General features: G+C 40.9%; 1 protein-coding gene and 1 pseudogene across 1 annotated transcript; both read right to left on the minus strand.

The window, feature by feature from the left end:
* Window positions 1-426: 426 nt before the first annotated feature.
* Window positions 427-1,064, minus strand: LOC129536194 (olfactory receptor 11H6-like; annotated as a pseudogene).
* Window positions 1,065-18,150: 17,086 nt separating this feature from the next.
* Window positions 18,151-19,140, minus strand: LOC148776959 (olfactory receptor 11H12-like). Its single transcript, XM_088840253.1, has one exon. It carries the CDS (start codon window positions 19,138-19,140, stop codon window positions 18,151-18,153), a length of 990 nt encoding a protein of 329 aa, XP_088696379.1.
* Window positions 19,141-20,054: the final 914 nt, after the last annotated feature.

Raw genomic sequence — 20,054 nt, forward strand, 5'->3', positions numbered from 1 at the left:
GACTTAGAAACTGAGCAGTTGACATCTGGGTTATATATGCTTTTTTTCCTGGAAAAATACAAGAGAATGGCATTTTCCAGTTTCCATACGGTACACACGGGACCACTAATACAATACAGCCTAATACAAATGATTTATTTAAATTCTGGTGCCATCTTATTTGTTATTTGCTTCACTGAAATGCAACCTAAAATATTCTGGGGAATATAGGAAACACTTTTCTCTCAAATTTATTAAAACCATTCACCTCTGATATGTTTATATTCCTATATGTCCTACATATATATAGATTCTAGTTCTTGAGAGGCTTTATTTGACCAAATATCACATTCCTAAACAGTTTTCTCAGGGCCTCCTTTATTTCCTTATTCTGGAGGCTGTAGATCAGGGGATTGAAAAGTGGAGTCATCACAGAATAAAATAAGGTCACAATTTTCTGAATCCCTGCTGGATTGCTTGCCATTGTGCTCACATACATCACCATGATGGAGCCATAGAACAGCCAGATGGGAACCACAGGTAGAGAAAGCCTTCTGCCGGCCTTCTGCTGAGGGGACTCTAAGCACAGCTCTGATCACCAGGGTGTAGGAGCTGATAATGAACAGGAAAGTGGAAAAAATTAGGACTGAGTTAAAGGTGGCACAGATAATCTCAGTGCCAGGAGTTGGCATGCAAGACAACTTCATAAGGGGTCCTGGGTCACATAGGAAGTGATCGATGGTATTGGGGCCACAAAAAGAAAGCTGGGAGATGAGATAAACTGGGAGGAGAAAACAGGAAAAGCCACAGACCCAGCAGCAGGCTCCCATTCTGATGCAGCGTTGCACTGTCATGACAGTGGGGTAGTGAAGCGGCCTGCAGACGGCAAGATACCTGTCAAAGGCCATGGCAAACAATATGAAGGTCTCAGTGGTGCCCATGGAGAAGAAGAAGTAGAATTGGAGGAAGCAGCCAGAGAAGGAGATGGTCTTGGTCTCAGAGAGAAAGTTGGCTAGCATATTGGGGACAGTAGAAGTGACATACCACATCTCCAGGATGGAAAAATTGGCCAGGAGGATGTACATGGGGGTGTGGAGATGGTGGTCCCACCACACTGCACAGATAATGCACAAATTTCCAGTTAGTGTCAATGCATAGATCACCGAGAAGAGTGAGAAGAGGAAGATCTGAACCTCCCAGGTACAAGGGAATCCAAGGAGAATGAATTCACTCACAGGGTCAGAGTGATTATTTCCTTCTGGGTTTTTTAATTTTTTTTTTTCTCCAGAAAACTGTAACAACAAGACATTACGATGATACAAATTATTTTACATAAGTTTTCTCATTAAAATGTTATCTGAACTTCTTTACAATTCAATAAGCAGCATCATTTTAGATTGCTTAAAGATTTCCAGCATTCTTTGCCCCAGTGTGATACTGGGAAGAAACAGGGAATTTGGAGGTCATTTGCTTATTACAGGGCTTCCCTTGTGGCTCAATTGGTAAAGAATCTGCTTGCAATGCAGAAGACCTGGGTTCGATCTCTGGGTTGGGAAGATCCCCTGGAGAAGGGAAAGGCTACCCACTCCAGTATTCTGGCCTGGAGAATTCCATGGACTGTCTCGTCCTTGGGGTCACAAAGAGTCGGACACGATTGAGTGACTTTCACTTCACTTCACTTGCTTATTACAGGTTTATCTTCATGATTACCATGCCCATCATGGTCCATTGAACATCTGCCTCTGTGTAATGTCCTCAGCACTACATAAACCAAAATAGATAGTCCTTGCCATTCAGAGGCTTTCAACCTGGTTCAGAGACAACCATCTGGGCCAAACCTATATAAGGACACATGGCGTTTTCATTGTTGTTCAGTTGCTAAGTCGTGCACAACTCTTTGTGACCCCGTGTACTGCAGCATACCAGGCTTCCCTGTCCTTCACTATCTCTAAGTTTGCTCAAACTCATATCCATTGAGTCAGGTGGTTCTAGTGGTAAAAAACCCAGCTGCCAATGCAGGAGGTGTAATATGTCAAGAAGATCCCCTGGAAGAGGGCATGGCAACCCACTCCAGTATTCTCGCCTAGAGAATTCCCATGGAAAGAAAAGCCTGGCGGGTTATAGTCTATAGGGTCACAAAGAGTCGGACGTGACTGAAGTGACTTAGCATGCACAAACATGGAGTTTTAAATAATAATAATAGTTCATGATGTGTGTAAATGGAAGAAAACATTATAAGAATTCATAGTTATAAATTAAGAGTTTATTACTGTAAATTTACTAATAATATGTATACTTTAGATCGAGTTTCTGTACTATTGGAAATTTTGGATATAGAAGTAAGGAAAATGCTTACAGCAAGCCCAACTGTGGTATCTGCATTCTCTCTGATTTTTAAAAATCTCCATGAAAAAAATTCCAAAATTTGCATTGTTAATTTCTCTCAGGGTTTAGTGACATATGCACAATTCTCAAAATAATCTTTACTTTTAACTTGGTCCTCTTTGTAATAAAAAAAAAATTCAGAAGAAGAGTAAGCTTCATGTATTTTCAGCCAAAATAAACATTAAAAAATGAACTCGGTATGCATGAAGGAGGGTCACACTGCAAACTAATATAATTCTCTTTTAACTGAAATTTAAGGTCAGGAAGCAACAGTTAGAACTGGACATGGAACAACAGACTGGTTCCAAATAGGAAAAGGAGTATGATAAGGTTGTATATTGTCACCCTGCTTATTTAACTTATATGCAGAGTACATCATGAGGAACGCGGGGCTAGAAGAAGCACAAGCTGGAATCAAGATTGCCGGGAGAAATATCAATAACCTCAGATATGCAGATGACACCACCTTTATGGCAGAAAGTGAAGGGGAACTAAAAAGCCTCTTGATGAAAGTGAAAGAGGAGAGTGAAAAAGGTGCCTTAAAACTCAACATTCAGAAAACTAAGATCATGGCATCTGGTCCCATCACTTCATGGGACATAGATGGGGAAACAGTGTCAGACTTTATTTTGGGGGGCTCCAAAATCACTGCGGATGCTGATTGCAGCCATGAAATTAAAAGACGCTTACTCCTTGGAAAGAAAGTTATGACCAACCTAGATAGCATATTAAAACGCAGAGACATTGCTTTGCCAACCAAGGTCTGTCTAGTAAAGGCTATGGTTTTTCCCGTGGTCATGTATGGATGTGAGAGTTGAACTGTGAAGAAAGCTGATCGCCGAAGAATTGATGCTTTTGAACTGTGGTGTTGGAGAAGACTCTTGAGAGTCCCTTGGACTGCAAGGAGATCCAACCAGTCCATTCGAAAGGAGATCAGTCCTGGGTGTTCATTGGAAGGACTGATGCTAACGCTGAAGCTCCAATACTTTGGCCACCTCATGCGAAGAGTTGACTCACTGGAAAAGACCCTGATGCTGGGAGGGATTGGGGGCAGGAGGAGAAGGGGATGACAGAGAATGAGATGGCTGGATGGCATCACCGACTCGATGGACATGAGTTTGAGTGAACTCCGGGAGTTGGTGATGGACAGGGAGGCCTGGCGTGCTGTGATTCATGGGGTAGCAAAGAGTTGGACACGTCTAAGCGACTGAACTGAACTGAATCTTAAGTAGAGGAAACAAGCTTCAGTCGCCAGTTGAAATTTATCATATGCTGGGAAAGTACCCTATGATGGTACTCTCAATATATATTTTGCCATATAGAACAGAAATAACTACAGTGGTATATGTCATTAAAGCACTTTTGAGTTTTGAATTACATTAATTGGAGAATTGTTCATGGACTATTCATTCTCATTATTCTCTATTTCTTTTATTCGAGACTTCTATGTTAGAGTTCCTTCTGGTTGCCTTGACCTATAAACGTTTTTTTAGGACCTAGTTCTTAATATTTTTCCTTTTGTAATTATGCTCTCTCTGTAAGCGATGTGACAGATAGCCCTTTGACATAAAAACTACTCATGTAAAATGAAGCCACATTTTCTCTACCTAACTGTGAAGTCTCTTCTGCAACCTGGATTTATCTACCCAATTTCTTACTCCATTTGCTATTGAAGGTAACCAAATCAAGAAGCTTATGACAAAACTTGATTTTTCTCACCACAAACTGGCTGATCCTTAGTTCTTTGCCAGATCACCTCCATTTATTCAGTTGCTCAGGTCACAGACTTTGGCCACATCCTTACCACCTTTCTCAATATTCCACATCCAAACCATCAACAAGTCCTCTAGGCCTCCTGTTCAAAATATAGTTTTGAAAAAATCTGATCATGTCAACTAGTTGCTCTCGATCTTTCAAACATACTTAAAAGAAAGTCTAAAGCTCTTTCCACAATCTGTAAGGCCAACGAGACCTAACTCCAGACCCTCATTTCTTAGCACCTTTCCCTCTACTGACCCCACTCCAGACACACTGATACTTGCCCATGCCACGTGTGGCCAGTATCAAGGTCTGGAATGTCCTTTATTCCTCTTTGCAATATTCATATGCTTTAACTTGTTCTTTTGTTCAGGTATCTGGAAAAATCAGAGACAGAGAGGCCTTTCTTAAATTTACATGTGTGATGGCTCAATCACATCTGACTCTTTGTGACACCATGGATTGTAGCCCACCAGGCTCCTCTGTCTGTGGAATCTTCCAGGCAAGAATACTGGAGTGGATTGCCATGTCCTACTTCAGGGGATATTCCTGACCCAGGGATCAAACAGTGTCTCTTGCATCTCCTGCCTTGGCAGATTCTTTACCACCCAGAAAACCTTCCTTGATTTAGCCCATCTTTACTATTCTGTTTCCCAGTTCTGCTTTGGTTTTCTACAAAACACATATCACTATCTGGCATTGTATTTTAATACTTAGCATGTATTTTCTATCTTAATCGCTTGAATGTAAGAGGACATCATTTTGCTCACTGATGTATTCCCAGAATCTAGGATAGTGTTCAAGACATATTTTTTGTTGTTTAGTCTCTCAGTCGTGTCTGGCTGTTTGCAACCCCATAGACTCTAGCCCACAAGGCAAGGCATATTAGGGATGCTCATTCAACATTTGTCGTTTCAGTCAATGTCTTGCCCTAATAGTAACTAAACAGGAAAACCATTCCTTTAGACAGGGAAAATGTTTAAAAAAGTGTAAAGACTGGTTTCTCCAGTTTGTTAAAAACACAAAAGCAAAGCAACACCTTTTGTATGGGGAAAAACCTCAATCTTCATAAGCAGGAGATCCATGAGAGGAGCCCACTCAGGACAATCCTATCAAAGCTACCTCACTCCATCAATCACACTGTCTTCATGTTCCTTTTATCCGCTCTGCTTTGTGCTCTGGATGTTTTCTTCTTGTTGCGAAGTGAGAATCGTGCTCTAAGGGTGTGTGTGCACGCGCGCACACAGTTTTCTTTATCTATTCTCTCAATCTGTTTCTGTATCTAATTGTCCATATTTTAAATGAATGATTTTTAAAATTCTTTTTTCTTATTTTTAAATAGGTAAGTGAACTGTTTTTGATTTCTCCTGCCTAAAATCAAAAGAGCAGCCTAAAGAAAATGTGGCTGTTCAAGTTACTTTAATAGAAAACTGCTCTTACTCCTTGATTTTTCTTCTGAATCATACTCAGGGTCAGGAAATCTGGTATATCTGACTTGAATATGTAATAAGATATAAAATAAAGTTGTCATTCACAGTTTATTCTTGGCCCATGTGGTTTTGTGATATAGATAACATATTCATTTAAGAGAGATATTATTTTGTTTAAATATGTTTACCTATATTTTATAGATGAAACTCATAAAATCTAGCATTTAATCAGACCAGTTCTAATACCAGAGGCAATGTTACATAATTGAGAATCTAACCAGTTTCCATAATGAGGAAGCTATTCTACTTTACATTTCCATATGGAGAAACTACAACATAGGGTTAGAGGAAAGTGAAAAAGGCATCACAAAGAAATGTGAACTGTCTATTACCTGCAGATCGCGTGTGAGAATTACAGACTCTGGCGGAGAGCAGAGCTCAGGTTTCGGTTTCTCTCTCCCGGAATATGCCGTCCGTCTCAGTCTCCTCGTTCTCTCATTTCAGCGGAAGAAAATGTGCAGCCAAGCCAGACAGCGGGGCTGGCATCCGAACATCTGATGGCTGCTAAAAGGGGGTGAGCACTGGAGGTAACATCATCAAACATCGCAATTATCTGAAGCCCATACAGTGACCATATTGCTTAAGCAACTTGAAAAGGTGGTTCTATGCAGTTGTAAAGGGCACTGTGGTCTTTTCTGGTTTGGGAAGAACCAATTCCATTCCTGCCTCTAAAGAAGAATATGTTAGCAAACACATTCTGAATTATGGCTGATATGTTCCAGGCAGCCCACCTTGGAGGGAAGGTGATCCAGGGCACTCTGTGTATGTAGTCAGCTCTTAACCATGAGCTCCTGTTCCCCACACAGTTTTTAATAATATGCCAAGATTGTCTCTGACCATCCTGGATTACTGAACTCCTGTGGCCTCATCTGGGGATAACAATGAGAAAGTTTTGGCCAGATCTCAGAAAGTATTTCAAGTGAGGTCTAATTTGGTCCAACCTCCAGAGGAAAAGGGAAGGATGATGAAGCCTGGGTCTACAGTGAAAACTAATTTGGCCTTAAGCCTTGGATGAGAATATTAAATATAACCAGAAGCCTCTGTATGCATTATTACAGTAATGCAGCTTTGTTTTCCCACGTTAGAGATGATACTGGGTTTAGGAAAGAAAATCTAAGAGCAAAGACTCCTATGAAGCCAAAAGATATGCAGACAGGTTAGTTGTTGCAAAGAATTAAAAACAAAACCTTCAAAGCCTTTATCTATTTGTTCCTTTCTTTCCACAATTCTGTGTATGTACCAGCCCCACATTTACTACGGTAATGTTGAGATTTCTGGATCTGTAACAACTGACCCATTCATTCTTGACTGTAAACTGTAGCTCCATTTGTTTTGTGAATTTGTCCTCTCAATCTCACTTCAGCCAGAGAAACATAAACATTTAAATCAAAGTAAAAACTCCAATGTCTGAAATTATGGCAAAATAATTTATAAAAATCTTTTCTTTCTCAACAAAGACTGACTTTACAACTGTTCTTTGAATGTTGAAATTCAAATGAACTAGGGAACTTGGGAGTGTGTCATGACATTGTGATGCAAATGTGCAAAGTCACTAATTTATTTTCTTAAATATTATATTTTCCTAGTCATATAAGTCGATAGTAAAGAGGTTTTCAAGGAAAAAAGAATTAATAATGTAATGTGATATGAAATGCAAAATACAAGTAATATAAACTTGGAGAAGAACTGGAAAATATCTCTGTTAATCAAGTAAGAGGTTGTAACTAACCTTTGAGACTTCAGAGTCAGAATAGCACCAGTGAAAACTAGTGTATGAACTGTCCAAATGAATAAGTGCATGATGACAGAGGGAGGCAACTGGTGTTTCACAATTTTTTTTTTTAAAGAAAAATGTGACAAATAATTTGCAAGATTATTAGGGTTAAGGAATGTCTCCAAGTTTGGATGTGATCTAAACAACTTTCCTCTCTGACATTAAATAGCATATGGAAAAGAAAATATTGAAATTTCAAAAGGAAGTGCTTGGTCAAAAGAACACATGGCATCAGGGTACAGAAAGAGAGGTTGGCAGATGGGCAGGATCATTCAGATTTTAAAGATTTTTTTTTTTTTTTTTAGTGTGTACCATTTTTAAAGTTTAATTGAATTTGTTACAATATTGCTTTTGCTGTTGTTAATATTTTTTGGCTGCAAGGAATGTGGGATCTTAGCTCCAAGATCAGGGATTGAGCCCACAACCCCTGCGTTGGAAGGCAAAGTCTCAACCACTGGACCACCAGGGAAGTCCCAGGGCAGGATCATTTAGGAAAAGAGAAAGTCCACAGCCTTTGACAGAAAATAAGGAAAGCTCAACATTCAGAAAACTAAGATCATGGCATCTGGTTACATCACTTCATGGAAAATAGACGGGGAAACAGTGGAAACAGTGGCAGACTTTGTTTTTTTGGGCTCCAAAATCACTGCGAATGCTGATTGCAGCCATGAAATTAAAAGACGCTTACTCCTCGGAAGGAAAGTTATGACCAACCTAGACAGCATATTAAAAAGCAGAGACATTACTTTGCCAACCAAGGTCCATCTAGTCAAGGCTATGGTTTTTCCAGTGGTCATGTATGGATGTGAGAGTTGGACTGTGAAGAAAGCTGATCGCCGAAGAATTGATGCTTTTGAACTGTGGTGTTGGAGAAGACTCTTGAGAGTCCCTTGGACTGTAAGGAGATCCAACCAGTCCATTCGAAAGGAGATCAGTCCTGGGTGTTCATTGGAAGGACTGATGCTGAAGCTGAAGCTCCAATACTTTGGCCACCTCATGCGACGAGTTGACTCACTGGAAAAGACTCTGATGCTGGGAGGGATTGGGGGCAGGAGGAGAAGGGGACGACCGAGAATGAGATGGCTGGATGGCATCATCGACTCTGTGGACATGAGTTTGAGTGAACTCCGGGAGTTGGTGATGGACAGGGAGGCCTGGTGTGCTGTGATTCATAGGGTCGCAAAGAGTCGGACACGACTGAGCGACTGAACTGAACTGAACTGAACTGAACTGAAGGAAAGCAAAAAAAGTAAAGAAAGATTTTTCAGTTTGTTAATTTCTTTATTTTCATCTAGTTTTCACTACTAAATGATCAATTAAATAAATATTAAAGATGTATTATTTTGAAAAATACTTCAAAAGAACTATGATTAGCACAGGACTTTTAAAGCTGCAGTCCATGTTATAGCTATTTCTAACCCTCAGTCTTTAAAAACTAATACAAGCACAACTTAAAAAATAAATCAGCATTATGATTGCCATAATTACTAATGTGACAAGATATTTAAATGAAGGTAAAGGTTTAATCCTGTTCGATTCTATCTGTAGATATCAGAGATAGAACCCTTCATAAGTCCTGGATCTCACAGTTTAAGAAAAACAGGCAAAGATCAGTGAATTTGGAAAGGGGCTTACAAGTATCTAAAAGAAATAACACTGGAAGTATTTAGAATTTTAAATTGGAGTAAAACAAACAAAAGAACCTCAGAACAAAAGAAGGATGATTGTTTAACAGAACAATTGCATTTGTCTCATTTAATCCCCCCAATACAGAATTTAAAATAATGGTTTTTAATAGAAGTTACAGGGAGATACAGGCTTACCTGGTAGCTCAGCTAGTAAAGAATCCACCTGCAATGCAGGAGACCCTGGTTTGATTCCTAGGTTGGGAAGATCCCCTGGAGAAAGGATAGGCTACCCACTCCAGTATTCACAGACTTCCCTGGTGGCTCAGCTGGTAAAGAATCCACCTGCAATATGGAAGACCTGGGTTAGATCCCTGGGTTGGGAAGATCCCCTGGAGGAGGGCATGGCAACCCACTCCAGTATTCTTTCCTGAAGAATCCCATGGACAGAGGAGCCTGGTGGGCTACAGGCCTTGGGGTCAGAAAGAGTCGGACATGACTGAGCGACCAAGCACAGCACATAGAGAGACACATTGTAATTAAATGTGGCGAATAACTTTGAAAAGGATTCCTAGCCAGTGATGAATAAGCCGTTTCAGAAGATTGCTTTCTATCATGGATTTCACCAGATAAAGGCTGAGAAAGTGGTTAGAGCAGGTTTAAGCATCAGAAGCGGAGAAGGCAATGGCAACCCACTCCAGTACTCTTGCCTGGAAAGTCCCATGGACGGAGGAGCCTCGTGGGCTGCAGATCATGGGGTCGTTAAGAGTCGGAAACGACTGAGACTTCACTTTCACTTTCATGCATTGGAGAAGGAAATGGCAACCCACTCCAGTGCTCTTGCCTGGAGAATCCCAGGGACGGCGGAGCCTGGTGGGCTGCTGTCTATGGGGTTGCACAGAGTCAGACATGACTGAAGTGACTTAGCAGCAAGCATCAGAAGCAAATTTCTCTTACTACTGAAATTTGGTTGTATGCATTCAAGATGTATCAGAAAAAGAAAAAAGAAATCATGTGAAATGTTAAGATTAATGAGAACTTGGGCTTTTCACATTAACACTGGTGAAAATGAATGGTATATTCTAATGGTCACTAGTTGACAGCAGACAACAGGGGCAAAAAGGGAATTCTGGACTGCAGCTTGGCCAGCAAAGTCCTGGAGTTATATACTGGGACTACAAATAGTCTAATCCTATTAATTGAAAAAACTGGCATTTTTTTTTTTTTTTACAATGCCAATTTTTCACACACACACTGAAAAAATGTGCGTGGAACTCTTTCACTCTTTGAGCCTAAAATTGAGTGGCTCCTTGGTTTGGATAAAGTTAGTTCTGCAAGGTGGGTGTAGGGTGCTCAAGGGACTTCAGGGCTGGACAAGGAAAAAGATATGGCCTCAAGGTGCAGTAGTACACATAATTTTGTCTGATGACACTGCTTTTACAGATTCAGTTCAGTTCAGTTCAGTCGCTCAGTCGTGTCCGACTCTTTGCAATGCCAGGCCTCCCTCTCCATCACCAACTCCCGGAGTTCACTCAAACTCATGTCCATCGAGTCGGTGATGCCATCCAGCCATCTCATTCTCTGTCGTCCCCTTCTCCTCCTGCCCCCAATCCCTCCCAGCATCAGAGTCTTTTCCAGTGAGTCAAGTCTTCACAGGAGGTGGCCAAAGTATTGGAGTTTCAGCTTTAGCATCAGTCCTTCCAATGAACACCTAGGACTGATCTCCTTTAGAATGGACTGGTTGAATGTCCTTGCAGTCCAAGGGACTCTCAAGATTAGCTTGCAGGAAATCCCTCAGAGCAGGAGACCTTCCAGAGGCTTATAGACTTGGGGGCCACTAACAAGGGAAGGAGAGCTAAGGAACTTCTAGGAGAAAGAAGGAGAACAGAGAGAAGGCTTACTTGTCTAAATGATGTCAGCCTGGTGAGGGTGAGGACTCTGTGCCAAAGATTTCTGAAAGGCAGTAATTTGGAACATTTACCTGTGGCCAGCAGGTGTTGGGCACAGTTTTCTGGAATGTGCCAAGTAGGCAGGCTCTAAATGGCTGAAAACCTGCATATCTGGACCACGAATGAAACTGCTGGATGAGTAACAATTTTGTCCTGTGTGAGTCTTCAAGCTAGTAAAATACAGTTTGCTGTGAAGAAGTAAATAACCTATGGGCCAATATGTGGAAGCCATCTTTGGTTCCTTTATATGACAAATGGTCTTTGAAATAGGTTGTTTGTAATGGCTTTTCACGGTTTCCTCCATTTACCTAGATTTCAGCATTCATGCTTTCTCTAAAACTCCCATTGTGTCACCATAAAGTAGAGATTACTTAATTTAGTCTGTATTAAGTGGTTTCACTTTTGAAAGAGATTTTATTTATTTTTATTATTAGGAAGTTCAGTTCAGTCGCTTAGTCATGTCCAGCTGTTTGCGACCCCATGAATCATAGCACACCAAGCCTCCCTGTCCATCACCAACTCCCGGAGTTCACTCAAACTCATGTCCATCGAGTCGGTGATGCCATCCAGCCATCTCATTCTCTGTCATCCCCTTCTCCTCCTGCCCCCAATCCCTCCCAGCATCAGAGTCTTTTCTAGTGAGTCAACTCGTCGCATGAGGTGGCCAAAGTATTGGAGTTTCAGCGTTAGCATCAGTCCTTCCAATAAACACCCAGGACTGATCTCCTTTAGAATGGACTGGTTGGATCTCCTTGCAGTCCAAGGGACTCTCAAGAGTCTTCTCCAGCACCACAGTTCAAAAGCATCATTTCTTCGGCGATCAACTTTCTTCACAGTTCAACTCTCACATCCATACATGACCACTGGAAAAACCATAGCCTTGACTACACGGACCTTTGTTGGCAAAGTAATGTCTCTGCTTTTTAATATGCTATCTAGGTTGGTCATAACTTTCCTTCCAAGGAGTGTCTTTTAATTTCATTAATACCTACTTATTTTAAGAAAAAATGAATAAAACAGAAATATATAAGAAGTTTAAATTATTCACAATTCCATTTCTGGGGCCATTTCAAATTTACACTTCTAATCTTCTCTCTTCTGGAGGTGGTTTACTCACTAAATTGTGTCTGACTCTTGTGACCCCATGGCCTGTAGCCCAGCAGGCTCTTCTGTCCATGGGATTTTCCACCCAAGAATACTGGAGTGGGTTGCTATTTCCTTCTCCAGGGGATCTTTCTGACTCAGGGATTGAACCTGGGTCTCCAGCATTGCAGGGGGATTCTTTACCAACTGAGCTACCTGGGAAGTCCAATCTTCTCTCTTCTACACATTTCCTATGTTAGGTACATATACAATTTTTTCAAAATTGGATTATAGTACATGCAATTGGTAAATTTTTTAAGCATTTTTAAATTAGAGTAGAATGTTGGTTTCAGGTGTACAGCAACATGAATCAATTATATATACATATATGTCCACTATTTTTTAGATTCTTCTCTCATATAGGTTAATGCAGAATATTGAGTAGAGTTCCCTGTGCTATATGCTGAGCTGTGCTCAGCTGTTTCAGTCGTGTCCAATTCTGAGGCCCCATAGACTGTAACCCACCAGGCTCCTTTGTCCATGGGATTTTCCAGGCAAGGAGACTGGAGTGGGTTGCCATGCCCTCCTCCAGGGGATCTTCCTGACCCAGGGATCAAACCCGCATCTCCTGTGTTTCTAGCATTTCAGGCAGATTCTTTACTGCTGAACCATCAGAGAAGCCCCCCTGTGCTACATAGTAGATCTTTATTAGTTATCTTTGCATAGAGTAGTGCATATATGTTAATATTATGTTACAAGTCTTTCCCCATAAAAGTACATATCCTTCAAGCATGATTTTTAATGGGTTCATGATATTCCATTTTAATCAATGTACTTAAACTATCTTCCTCTTTGGGAACACTTATAACATCTTGCAATTTTCTGGTAATCTTTTAAATTTTTCTTTCTTTAAAAAATTTTCGGGAATTGATCCTATATTTGCATATTTTTAAGATATTATCCATATTTGCCTATTTTAACTTTTTTAGGAGGTCAAGTTGTCCTAGGTTAGAGATCACTGGAAGGCAGTAGAGTGGAGCTAAGCAGCAGCCTCTAAGAGAGGCCCAAGCCTCTGAAGTGGGAGACAGAGTATTTCTGAGGTTCAGGTTGCTCAGTGCCAAAACCTGTAACTTTAGAGGCAGCTCCTCAAGTAGCATCTCCAGCTTCACTGAACTTGGGGCATAGCACATCCAGGTCTCCCAGCTCCAACACTTGCAGCCTGGGCATTGCAAATAGACGTAGACCTTCTGTACCCTCATGATCAGACCAGCAGTGCAAGTGCTCCAGGAGGGGAAGCTGTGGGAGGAATCCCTAGACGAATGGCTAGAGAAGATGAAGGGGCTGCAGCCTCTCAGAGTGAGGTGACGCAGGGTGGACGGTGTCATCTGGATGCAGCGATGTGAGATTCTCCAGGAACAGGAAGGGGTCTCTGTAAACTCACTGCAAACTTCTGTCCAGTCCTCCAAGCTGAACAGTGCTATGATGCCAAGGAAAATAGGTCTTCAACATCTCAGGAGAATCCAGCTGCAGATGGCTCAGCTTCTGGGAACCCTGGAGCTGCCTAAGATCCACTCAGGAGGTTCAGTGAGGTGAGGGCAGGAAGGGAGAAGAGTCAGCCTCAGTTTAGTTCCACCTCAGGTTTAGGGTCTCTTCAGCCATCTCAGTCCCTCCAGGTTCTTGTTGGGTAAATTGGAATGTTTGTTACCACTCAGCCAGAGCTCCTGGAGTTGAGGGAGAAAGGAGGGGACCCCAGAGATTGTTGTGGGACAGATCTAGCACCCTCAGGCTGAGCTGAACTGGCCCACTGGGAGCCTTCTGGGCCGTTTATTCTTTATTAGAGGGAGCCTCTGTAGCTGGGGTAGAGCACTCAGGAGCCTGGAAGGAAGTGACTGCAAGCCATTGGCATGAAGTCTGAGGTGTTTCAGGGAGCAATAGCTCAGGAAATCCCTGTCCTCTACAGTTTGAATTTGGTTCTTCCCAAGGTCAAGTATACAAAGCTGGAAGCAGTAGAAACAAGTGGTAATCGCACGTCGCTCATCCCAGTCCAAGAAAGATAGAAAGAGACAGGCGACCAGACTGGTGCCCTGAGAGACCAGATGTCAGTTACCACAGTGAAGACACCCTCCCAAGAGGGATTTAGCTTTTTCAGTAACTCGAGACTTTGGGCAAAGGACGATTTTGTATTGAAAGACACAGACTTTTCCACCTTCCCTTCAGTTCCCCATGAAGACAACATGCTTGGGTGATCACAAAAAGGCTGACTCTGGAAGCACTAAACTACCTTTCCTCAAGCAACACAGTTGTATGCATCTCAGACTTCAAAGAAAAGTTCAGGGGAGGCATGAGGAGAATTCCTGGGGATATTTGTCCAGGTAACTTTACCTTGCAAAGCCACCAGCCTCACTGTGTCACTCAACATACTCCATGCTGAGTCCTTCTGTCTCCATGGCTATTCCTTGCATTCTAGAAAGACTGTTTCTTGAGCTCACCCCTACAGTCCTCTATATGTCAAGTTGCATGCCCTTTTTTTCTTGGACTTCCCTCTCTTTTCTAGTACCTATGAGATTTCAGAGCCTGGAATAGATCTCAGACTAGGAACACACAATGACCTTGGAATAGGGATCCAAGGAATACAGAAGAGTTCTGGACTGTGGAATGCCCTTTGTCCTTAGGGAATTAGCTTTGTTGGCATCACTTAGATTGTCCACAAATGATGGTTCCTCATTTGGCCAGTTAAATGTGGCAAGTTTTAACTCAAATGCTGAGCTCTGCCCAGCCCCTGCCTAACTTGAGGCTTCGGGCCTCCCCTGGAGAGGTCCAGGGTCTCTATGAAGGAGAGATTCTCCATTTTTGCTTTCACCCTTGTTTGTTTTCACTACTTACTCTTCCACACTGTCCACAAAGCTTACCTGGCACTGGAACAATTTTTAACCTTTGAACAGAGGAAATGAAGATCAGGGGAGAAAGGGTTGACAGTTCTCAGGAAGGCCTTTTTCTCCTCTCTTCTATTTTTGGGCCTCGTTGGATCTTTGTTATGGTGCGTGTGCTAGTTGTGGTGTGCGGGCTTCTCTCTTGCCGTGGCACCCGGGCTCTAGAGCGTGCAGACTCAGTAGTTGCAGAGCACGAGCTTAGTTGCCCTGTGGCATATGGGATCTTAGTTCCCTGACCAGGGATCGAACCTGCATCCCCTGCCTTGGAAGGTGGATTCTTCACCACTGGACCACCAGGGAAGTCCCTCTTTCTCATCTTCATTTCCTCTGTGATCTTTCCTTCCTCTCATCCATAAGTGTGACACCCTTTTCAACTGAAGGTGGGAAGTGTCAGGGCGAAGAGTAGGGTGCTTTGTTGACCTCTTAACTTCTCCAACTTACAAGGTTTTCTTTCGCTTTTCCCTCCTAATAGCCTTTTCTGTTTCACAATTTCTCTTTTCCAATCTGGTTTGGGGGTTTCAGTTCTCACTGCTTTCGTGTCATACCTCCTGATGTCTGAAATAATGAGATGCTTCTTTGTTTGCAGGAGAGTCTATGTTCTTCCTTATCGTAAGTACAGCCCACTGTCTTCACCATGTCTATCTCTTTCCACTGAGTCCTTTCACTAGTCTTCATACTGAGTCCCTTTGTATTAGGAAGATTAAAGATGGGCCCATGGCTTTTCTGGAGAGAGCTTGACCTTCACACTATAGATTGGGAGTGTAGAGGAGGAAGGAAGAAGAAACAGAATGGTAGATTTCTACCTGAATGGTGTATCTCCTTACCCAGAGGATATGGGCTACTGAGATACTTCTGTGAGGAAGTCATGAAATCAGAACCAGGGTTGGGTTTTGGTAACTTCGTGTCCCAAAGAGAAGGCTCCCTTGATTCACATCATGCTTGACTTGACTGAAATTCTTTTTGGATTTTTATTTTTTGGACCTGTTTTTGGAGTAAGAATCTCATAAATTTGCATATGGATATATTGAAATATTTCTTTTACCACTTGTATCAATAATTCTTTTTTTTTTTTTCAAGTACTGTATGAGGTGATTTTGTTTGTTGAGGGTCAGGGAAACAAAAGTTTGTTTTTTCCACGTACATTCATGGGTTTTTACTGCTTTACAACCTTTGCACAGTATAACGTAATTTGTATCTGACATTTTTTCAAGGCCAAACTGTATCCCAAAGACAGAGAAAAAGACAGAGAGAGATGGAGGGAGAAAGAGCACTAGGAATAACAGTAAGATGATAGTGTTCTTTTTGTCTGTTTCTCAGTACTTAAGCTTTCAAAAGAACACAGAAAGGTGATGCTTAAAAATAATTGTGATGGTTAGTGGTTTCCTCAGAGGAAATAAAAAGAAAAAGTCAGTATTTTTTTTTTTACCTTTAATTTGAGTCATCATATTTATTAGCAGCCTTTGTACTGCAAGGAGATCCAACCAGTCCATTCTAAAGGAGATCAATCCTGGGTGTTCATTGGAAGGACTGATGCTAAAGCTGAAACTCCAATACTTTGGCCACCTCATGCGACGAGTTGACTCACTGGAAAAGACTCTGATGCTGGGAAGAATTGGGGGTGGGAGGAGAAGGGACGACAGAGAATGAGATGGCTGGATGGCATCACCGACTCTGTGGACATGAGTTTGAGTGAACTCCGGGAGTTGGTGATGGACAGGGACGCCTGGCGTGCTGTGATTCATGGGGTCGCGGAGAGTCGGACACGACTGAGCGACTGAACTGAACTGAACTGAAGGAGTCCTAAATTAGGTTTTCAATGTATCTCCATGGCAAATCTTTATAAAGGTTTTATTAAGGTACTATTTTTTACAATAAAATAATGGAAATAATATTCAAGAAAAAGATTGGAAGTGGATGGAACAGGAGTCTGATTCCCTGAGTACTAGTTCTTAAGCAGTCATTATTACTTAGTGGTAACATATATTTTTCTCTTAATATATGTTCTGGAAATTCCTTTTTATATCCTTCACAAGTCAGCTACAAGGGACTTGGAAGAACAATTTTCCTTCTAGGAGAATAGTCACTTCACTACATAAACAATCCATGCCATATATTTGAATGGAATATTATAGTTTCTAAAAATAATTATAAAGACTTGTCATAATATGGAACAAATTTGACATTATATTAAATGACGCATAAATACAAATGAAAATACCTTTATTGCAGGGATTGAATTCTGGATGCTTTTCTTTAAAATTGTCCCTCAATGTTATTTTAACACTATTTTAGTAACAAATAACCTTGAACTGACATTCATTTCTTTGATCTTAAGTAGTATATCCCCAAGACTGTTTTCCTCTCCAGTTTCTAGGTGGAGATGTTCTGTTACCTAAAACCCCATTACAGGATCAATCTTTTGGTGACACTTTGATGAAAATATTAGTATTCAGAATACTGAAGTGAATTAACACACATGCACACACAGCTGATTAACAATGGTGTGATAGTTTCAGGTGGACAGAGAAAGGACACAGCCATATATACAGATGTATATATTCTCCCCCAAACTCCCCTCCCATTCAGCCTGCCACATAACGTTGAGCAGGTTTCCATGTGCTATACAGCGGGTTCTTGTTGGTCATCCATTTTAGATAAAGCAGTATATATAGGCGAACATACGTTCTCTACAGAAATTTTGGATAATTGCTTTCAAGTGTTTATTTACTAAGAATAATAAAGTCAAATATGATAAGAACTACAATTGGAAAATAATATAGTAATGATTCCTTTTTTACTTTACAACTAGCCAACTAAACAAGCAAAATGACATAATTACAATTTTATTGATCCCAGAACTATTAACCTAAATTATCAAATAGAAGATAGGAATTTTGACCACAGGTGAGTCATATTAACTCTTCAAAAACACCTAAGTGTGGTGTACATTCCTTATTTAACATACAGGCTAAATGCCAAGGAGGAACCCGACACTATCAGTTATCTATAAAATCTCAGCATTTTATGATTGTAAGTGGCCTCATAAATGTTTTATTTCACAGGCTGATATAAGTTAATATCACTAGACCCACATTTGAAGCTTAGATAACAATATAATTCTGGTTGTTTCATGTTAGACTATACTGACCTGACAATGGATGGATCATCTAATATGTCTTACATTATGTTGAAACTCCCGAGAAGTTTCCTCAAGGCTGCTTTTATCTCCTTATTCCGGAAGCTATAGATAAAAGGATTGAAGAGTGGGGTCACCATAGCATAGAACAAAGTTGCAACTTTCTGCATCCCAGCAGAATGTCCAAGTCCTGGGCTCTCATACATGACCATGAGAGAGCCATAGAACAGGGATACCACAGCCAAATGAGACCCACAGGTGGAGAAGGCTTTCTGTCTCCCAGTAGCTGAAGGCATACGCAACACAGCTGTTAGGACAAGAGAATAGGACCCCAGGATGAAGAGGAAGTTACCAAAGATAACTATTGAGCTTAGACTGTAGCAAAGCAATTGGGTTTTGGGGGCAGAGACACATGCTAATGCAAACAGTGGCCCTGGGTCACACACAACATGGTCAATAATGTTTGGTCCACAGAAGGGCATCCGAGAAATGAGAACAATGGGGATCAGGAACCACAGAAACCCACAGACCCAGCAGATAAGGACCAGTTTGGTACAGAGATGCCCATTCATGATATTAGGGTAGTGCAAGGGACGGCAGATAGCAAGGTACCGATCAAAAGCCATGACAGCCAAAAGTAAGCATTCAGTCGTTCCCAAGGAAAAAAAGAAATAAAATTGTAGGAAACATCCAACAAAGGAGATGGTATTTTTATCTGAGAGGAAGTTGACCAACATCTTGGGGACTGTAGAAGAGACATACCAGATCTCTAGAAAGGAGAAATTCCCCAGGAATATGTACATGGGGGTGTGGAGTCGCTGGTCACACCATAAAGCACAAATAATGGCCCCATTCCCTGTTATGGTCAGAGCATACATCGTAAGGAAGAGTGAGAAGAGGAGGCTCTGAATCTTCCACTCACAAGGAAAACCTAGGAGTATAAATTCTCTTACAAAGACAAAGCGGGAATCTGGCTCAGAGATGTTCACTGGGTCAGGAACCTGCAACGTCAACAGACATATATTTATCATTTAGAATTAGTTTCAAATGTGTTCTTGTTTGAGAATGAGGAGAAGATATTTCCCTAAATTCATCAGTCAGGAAGAGAATATAGTCCGCTTGTTCTTGGCTATGTACTCTGAGTTCTGGGCATAGTAGGTAACTGGTGGCACAGAAACAAACTTTTGCCTGCTTCTGAATTTCTCCCTTAGTTTGATAGAACTAGAGAACTTTAAACACATTTTGTCAGCTTGTTATTTTGGGGACAGAGATGATCTGTGACAGTTTCTATACAGCATGTAACACAAAGTTAACCCCATAAATGTACTAGTTTTTTTTTTTTTTTAACTAAACCTATCTTATGGTGAAATACTCAGCAGAGAAGGTTTTACAATTTACATCTCAGTTGAATATATTCCTTATCATATCATTAAAATGTGAAAAATAAATGGATATATTTTACAGTAAGTTGGTAGTAACCATTTTAAAGGCACTACCTCTGCTTTTCTGCAACATAAAATATACAAGAGCATAATGTTACTCACCGACATTAGCTTTTGTAATGTTACAGTGATTCTCTAGAAATCAGTGGCTTTCAGTTTGCACTTAGTCTTTTACTTAAAATTTTGGAGAAAAAAAAAGCTAGGTATGGGACTATATTTTGTAGTATTTTTTTTTCCACAAGTTTTTGGGATTGATTTTACTTATAAGCTAGTTTAAAGTAAAACGTTTCCACAATTCAAGAGAAGGCAAATGCTTTCTTTTGTTGTAAGCAAATTTCTTTTTACTCTATATTCTCATGGAAACGATGCCAGGTATCTGAACTTCTTGAAATTTTTTTTTTGTGTGTGGCAATATGCAGGGATGTGAGTCCTAAAAGTTATGAAGGCTTATATTTTCAGCACAAACACAACATTTTCAAAAGTAATTTTCTTCCACTTATTTT

This window comes from Moschus berezovskii, chromosome 9, assembly GCF_049115385.1.
Source record: "Moschus berezovskii isolate FMDL1 chromosome 9, NW_MosBer_1.0, whole genome shotgun sequence".
NCBI lineage: Eukaryota > Metazoa > Chordata > Mammalia > Artiodactyla > Moschidae > Moschus > Moschus berezovskii.

Excerpts from the sequence above, each read along its gene's own strand:
- LOC148776959 (XM_088840253.1), bottom strand. The coding sequence starts at position 19,140 with ATGATAAATATATGTCTGTTGACGTTGCAGGTTCCTGACCCAGTGAAC.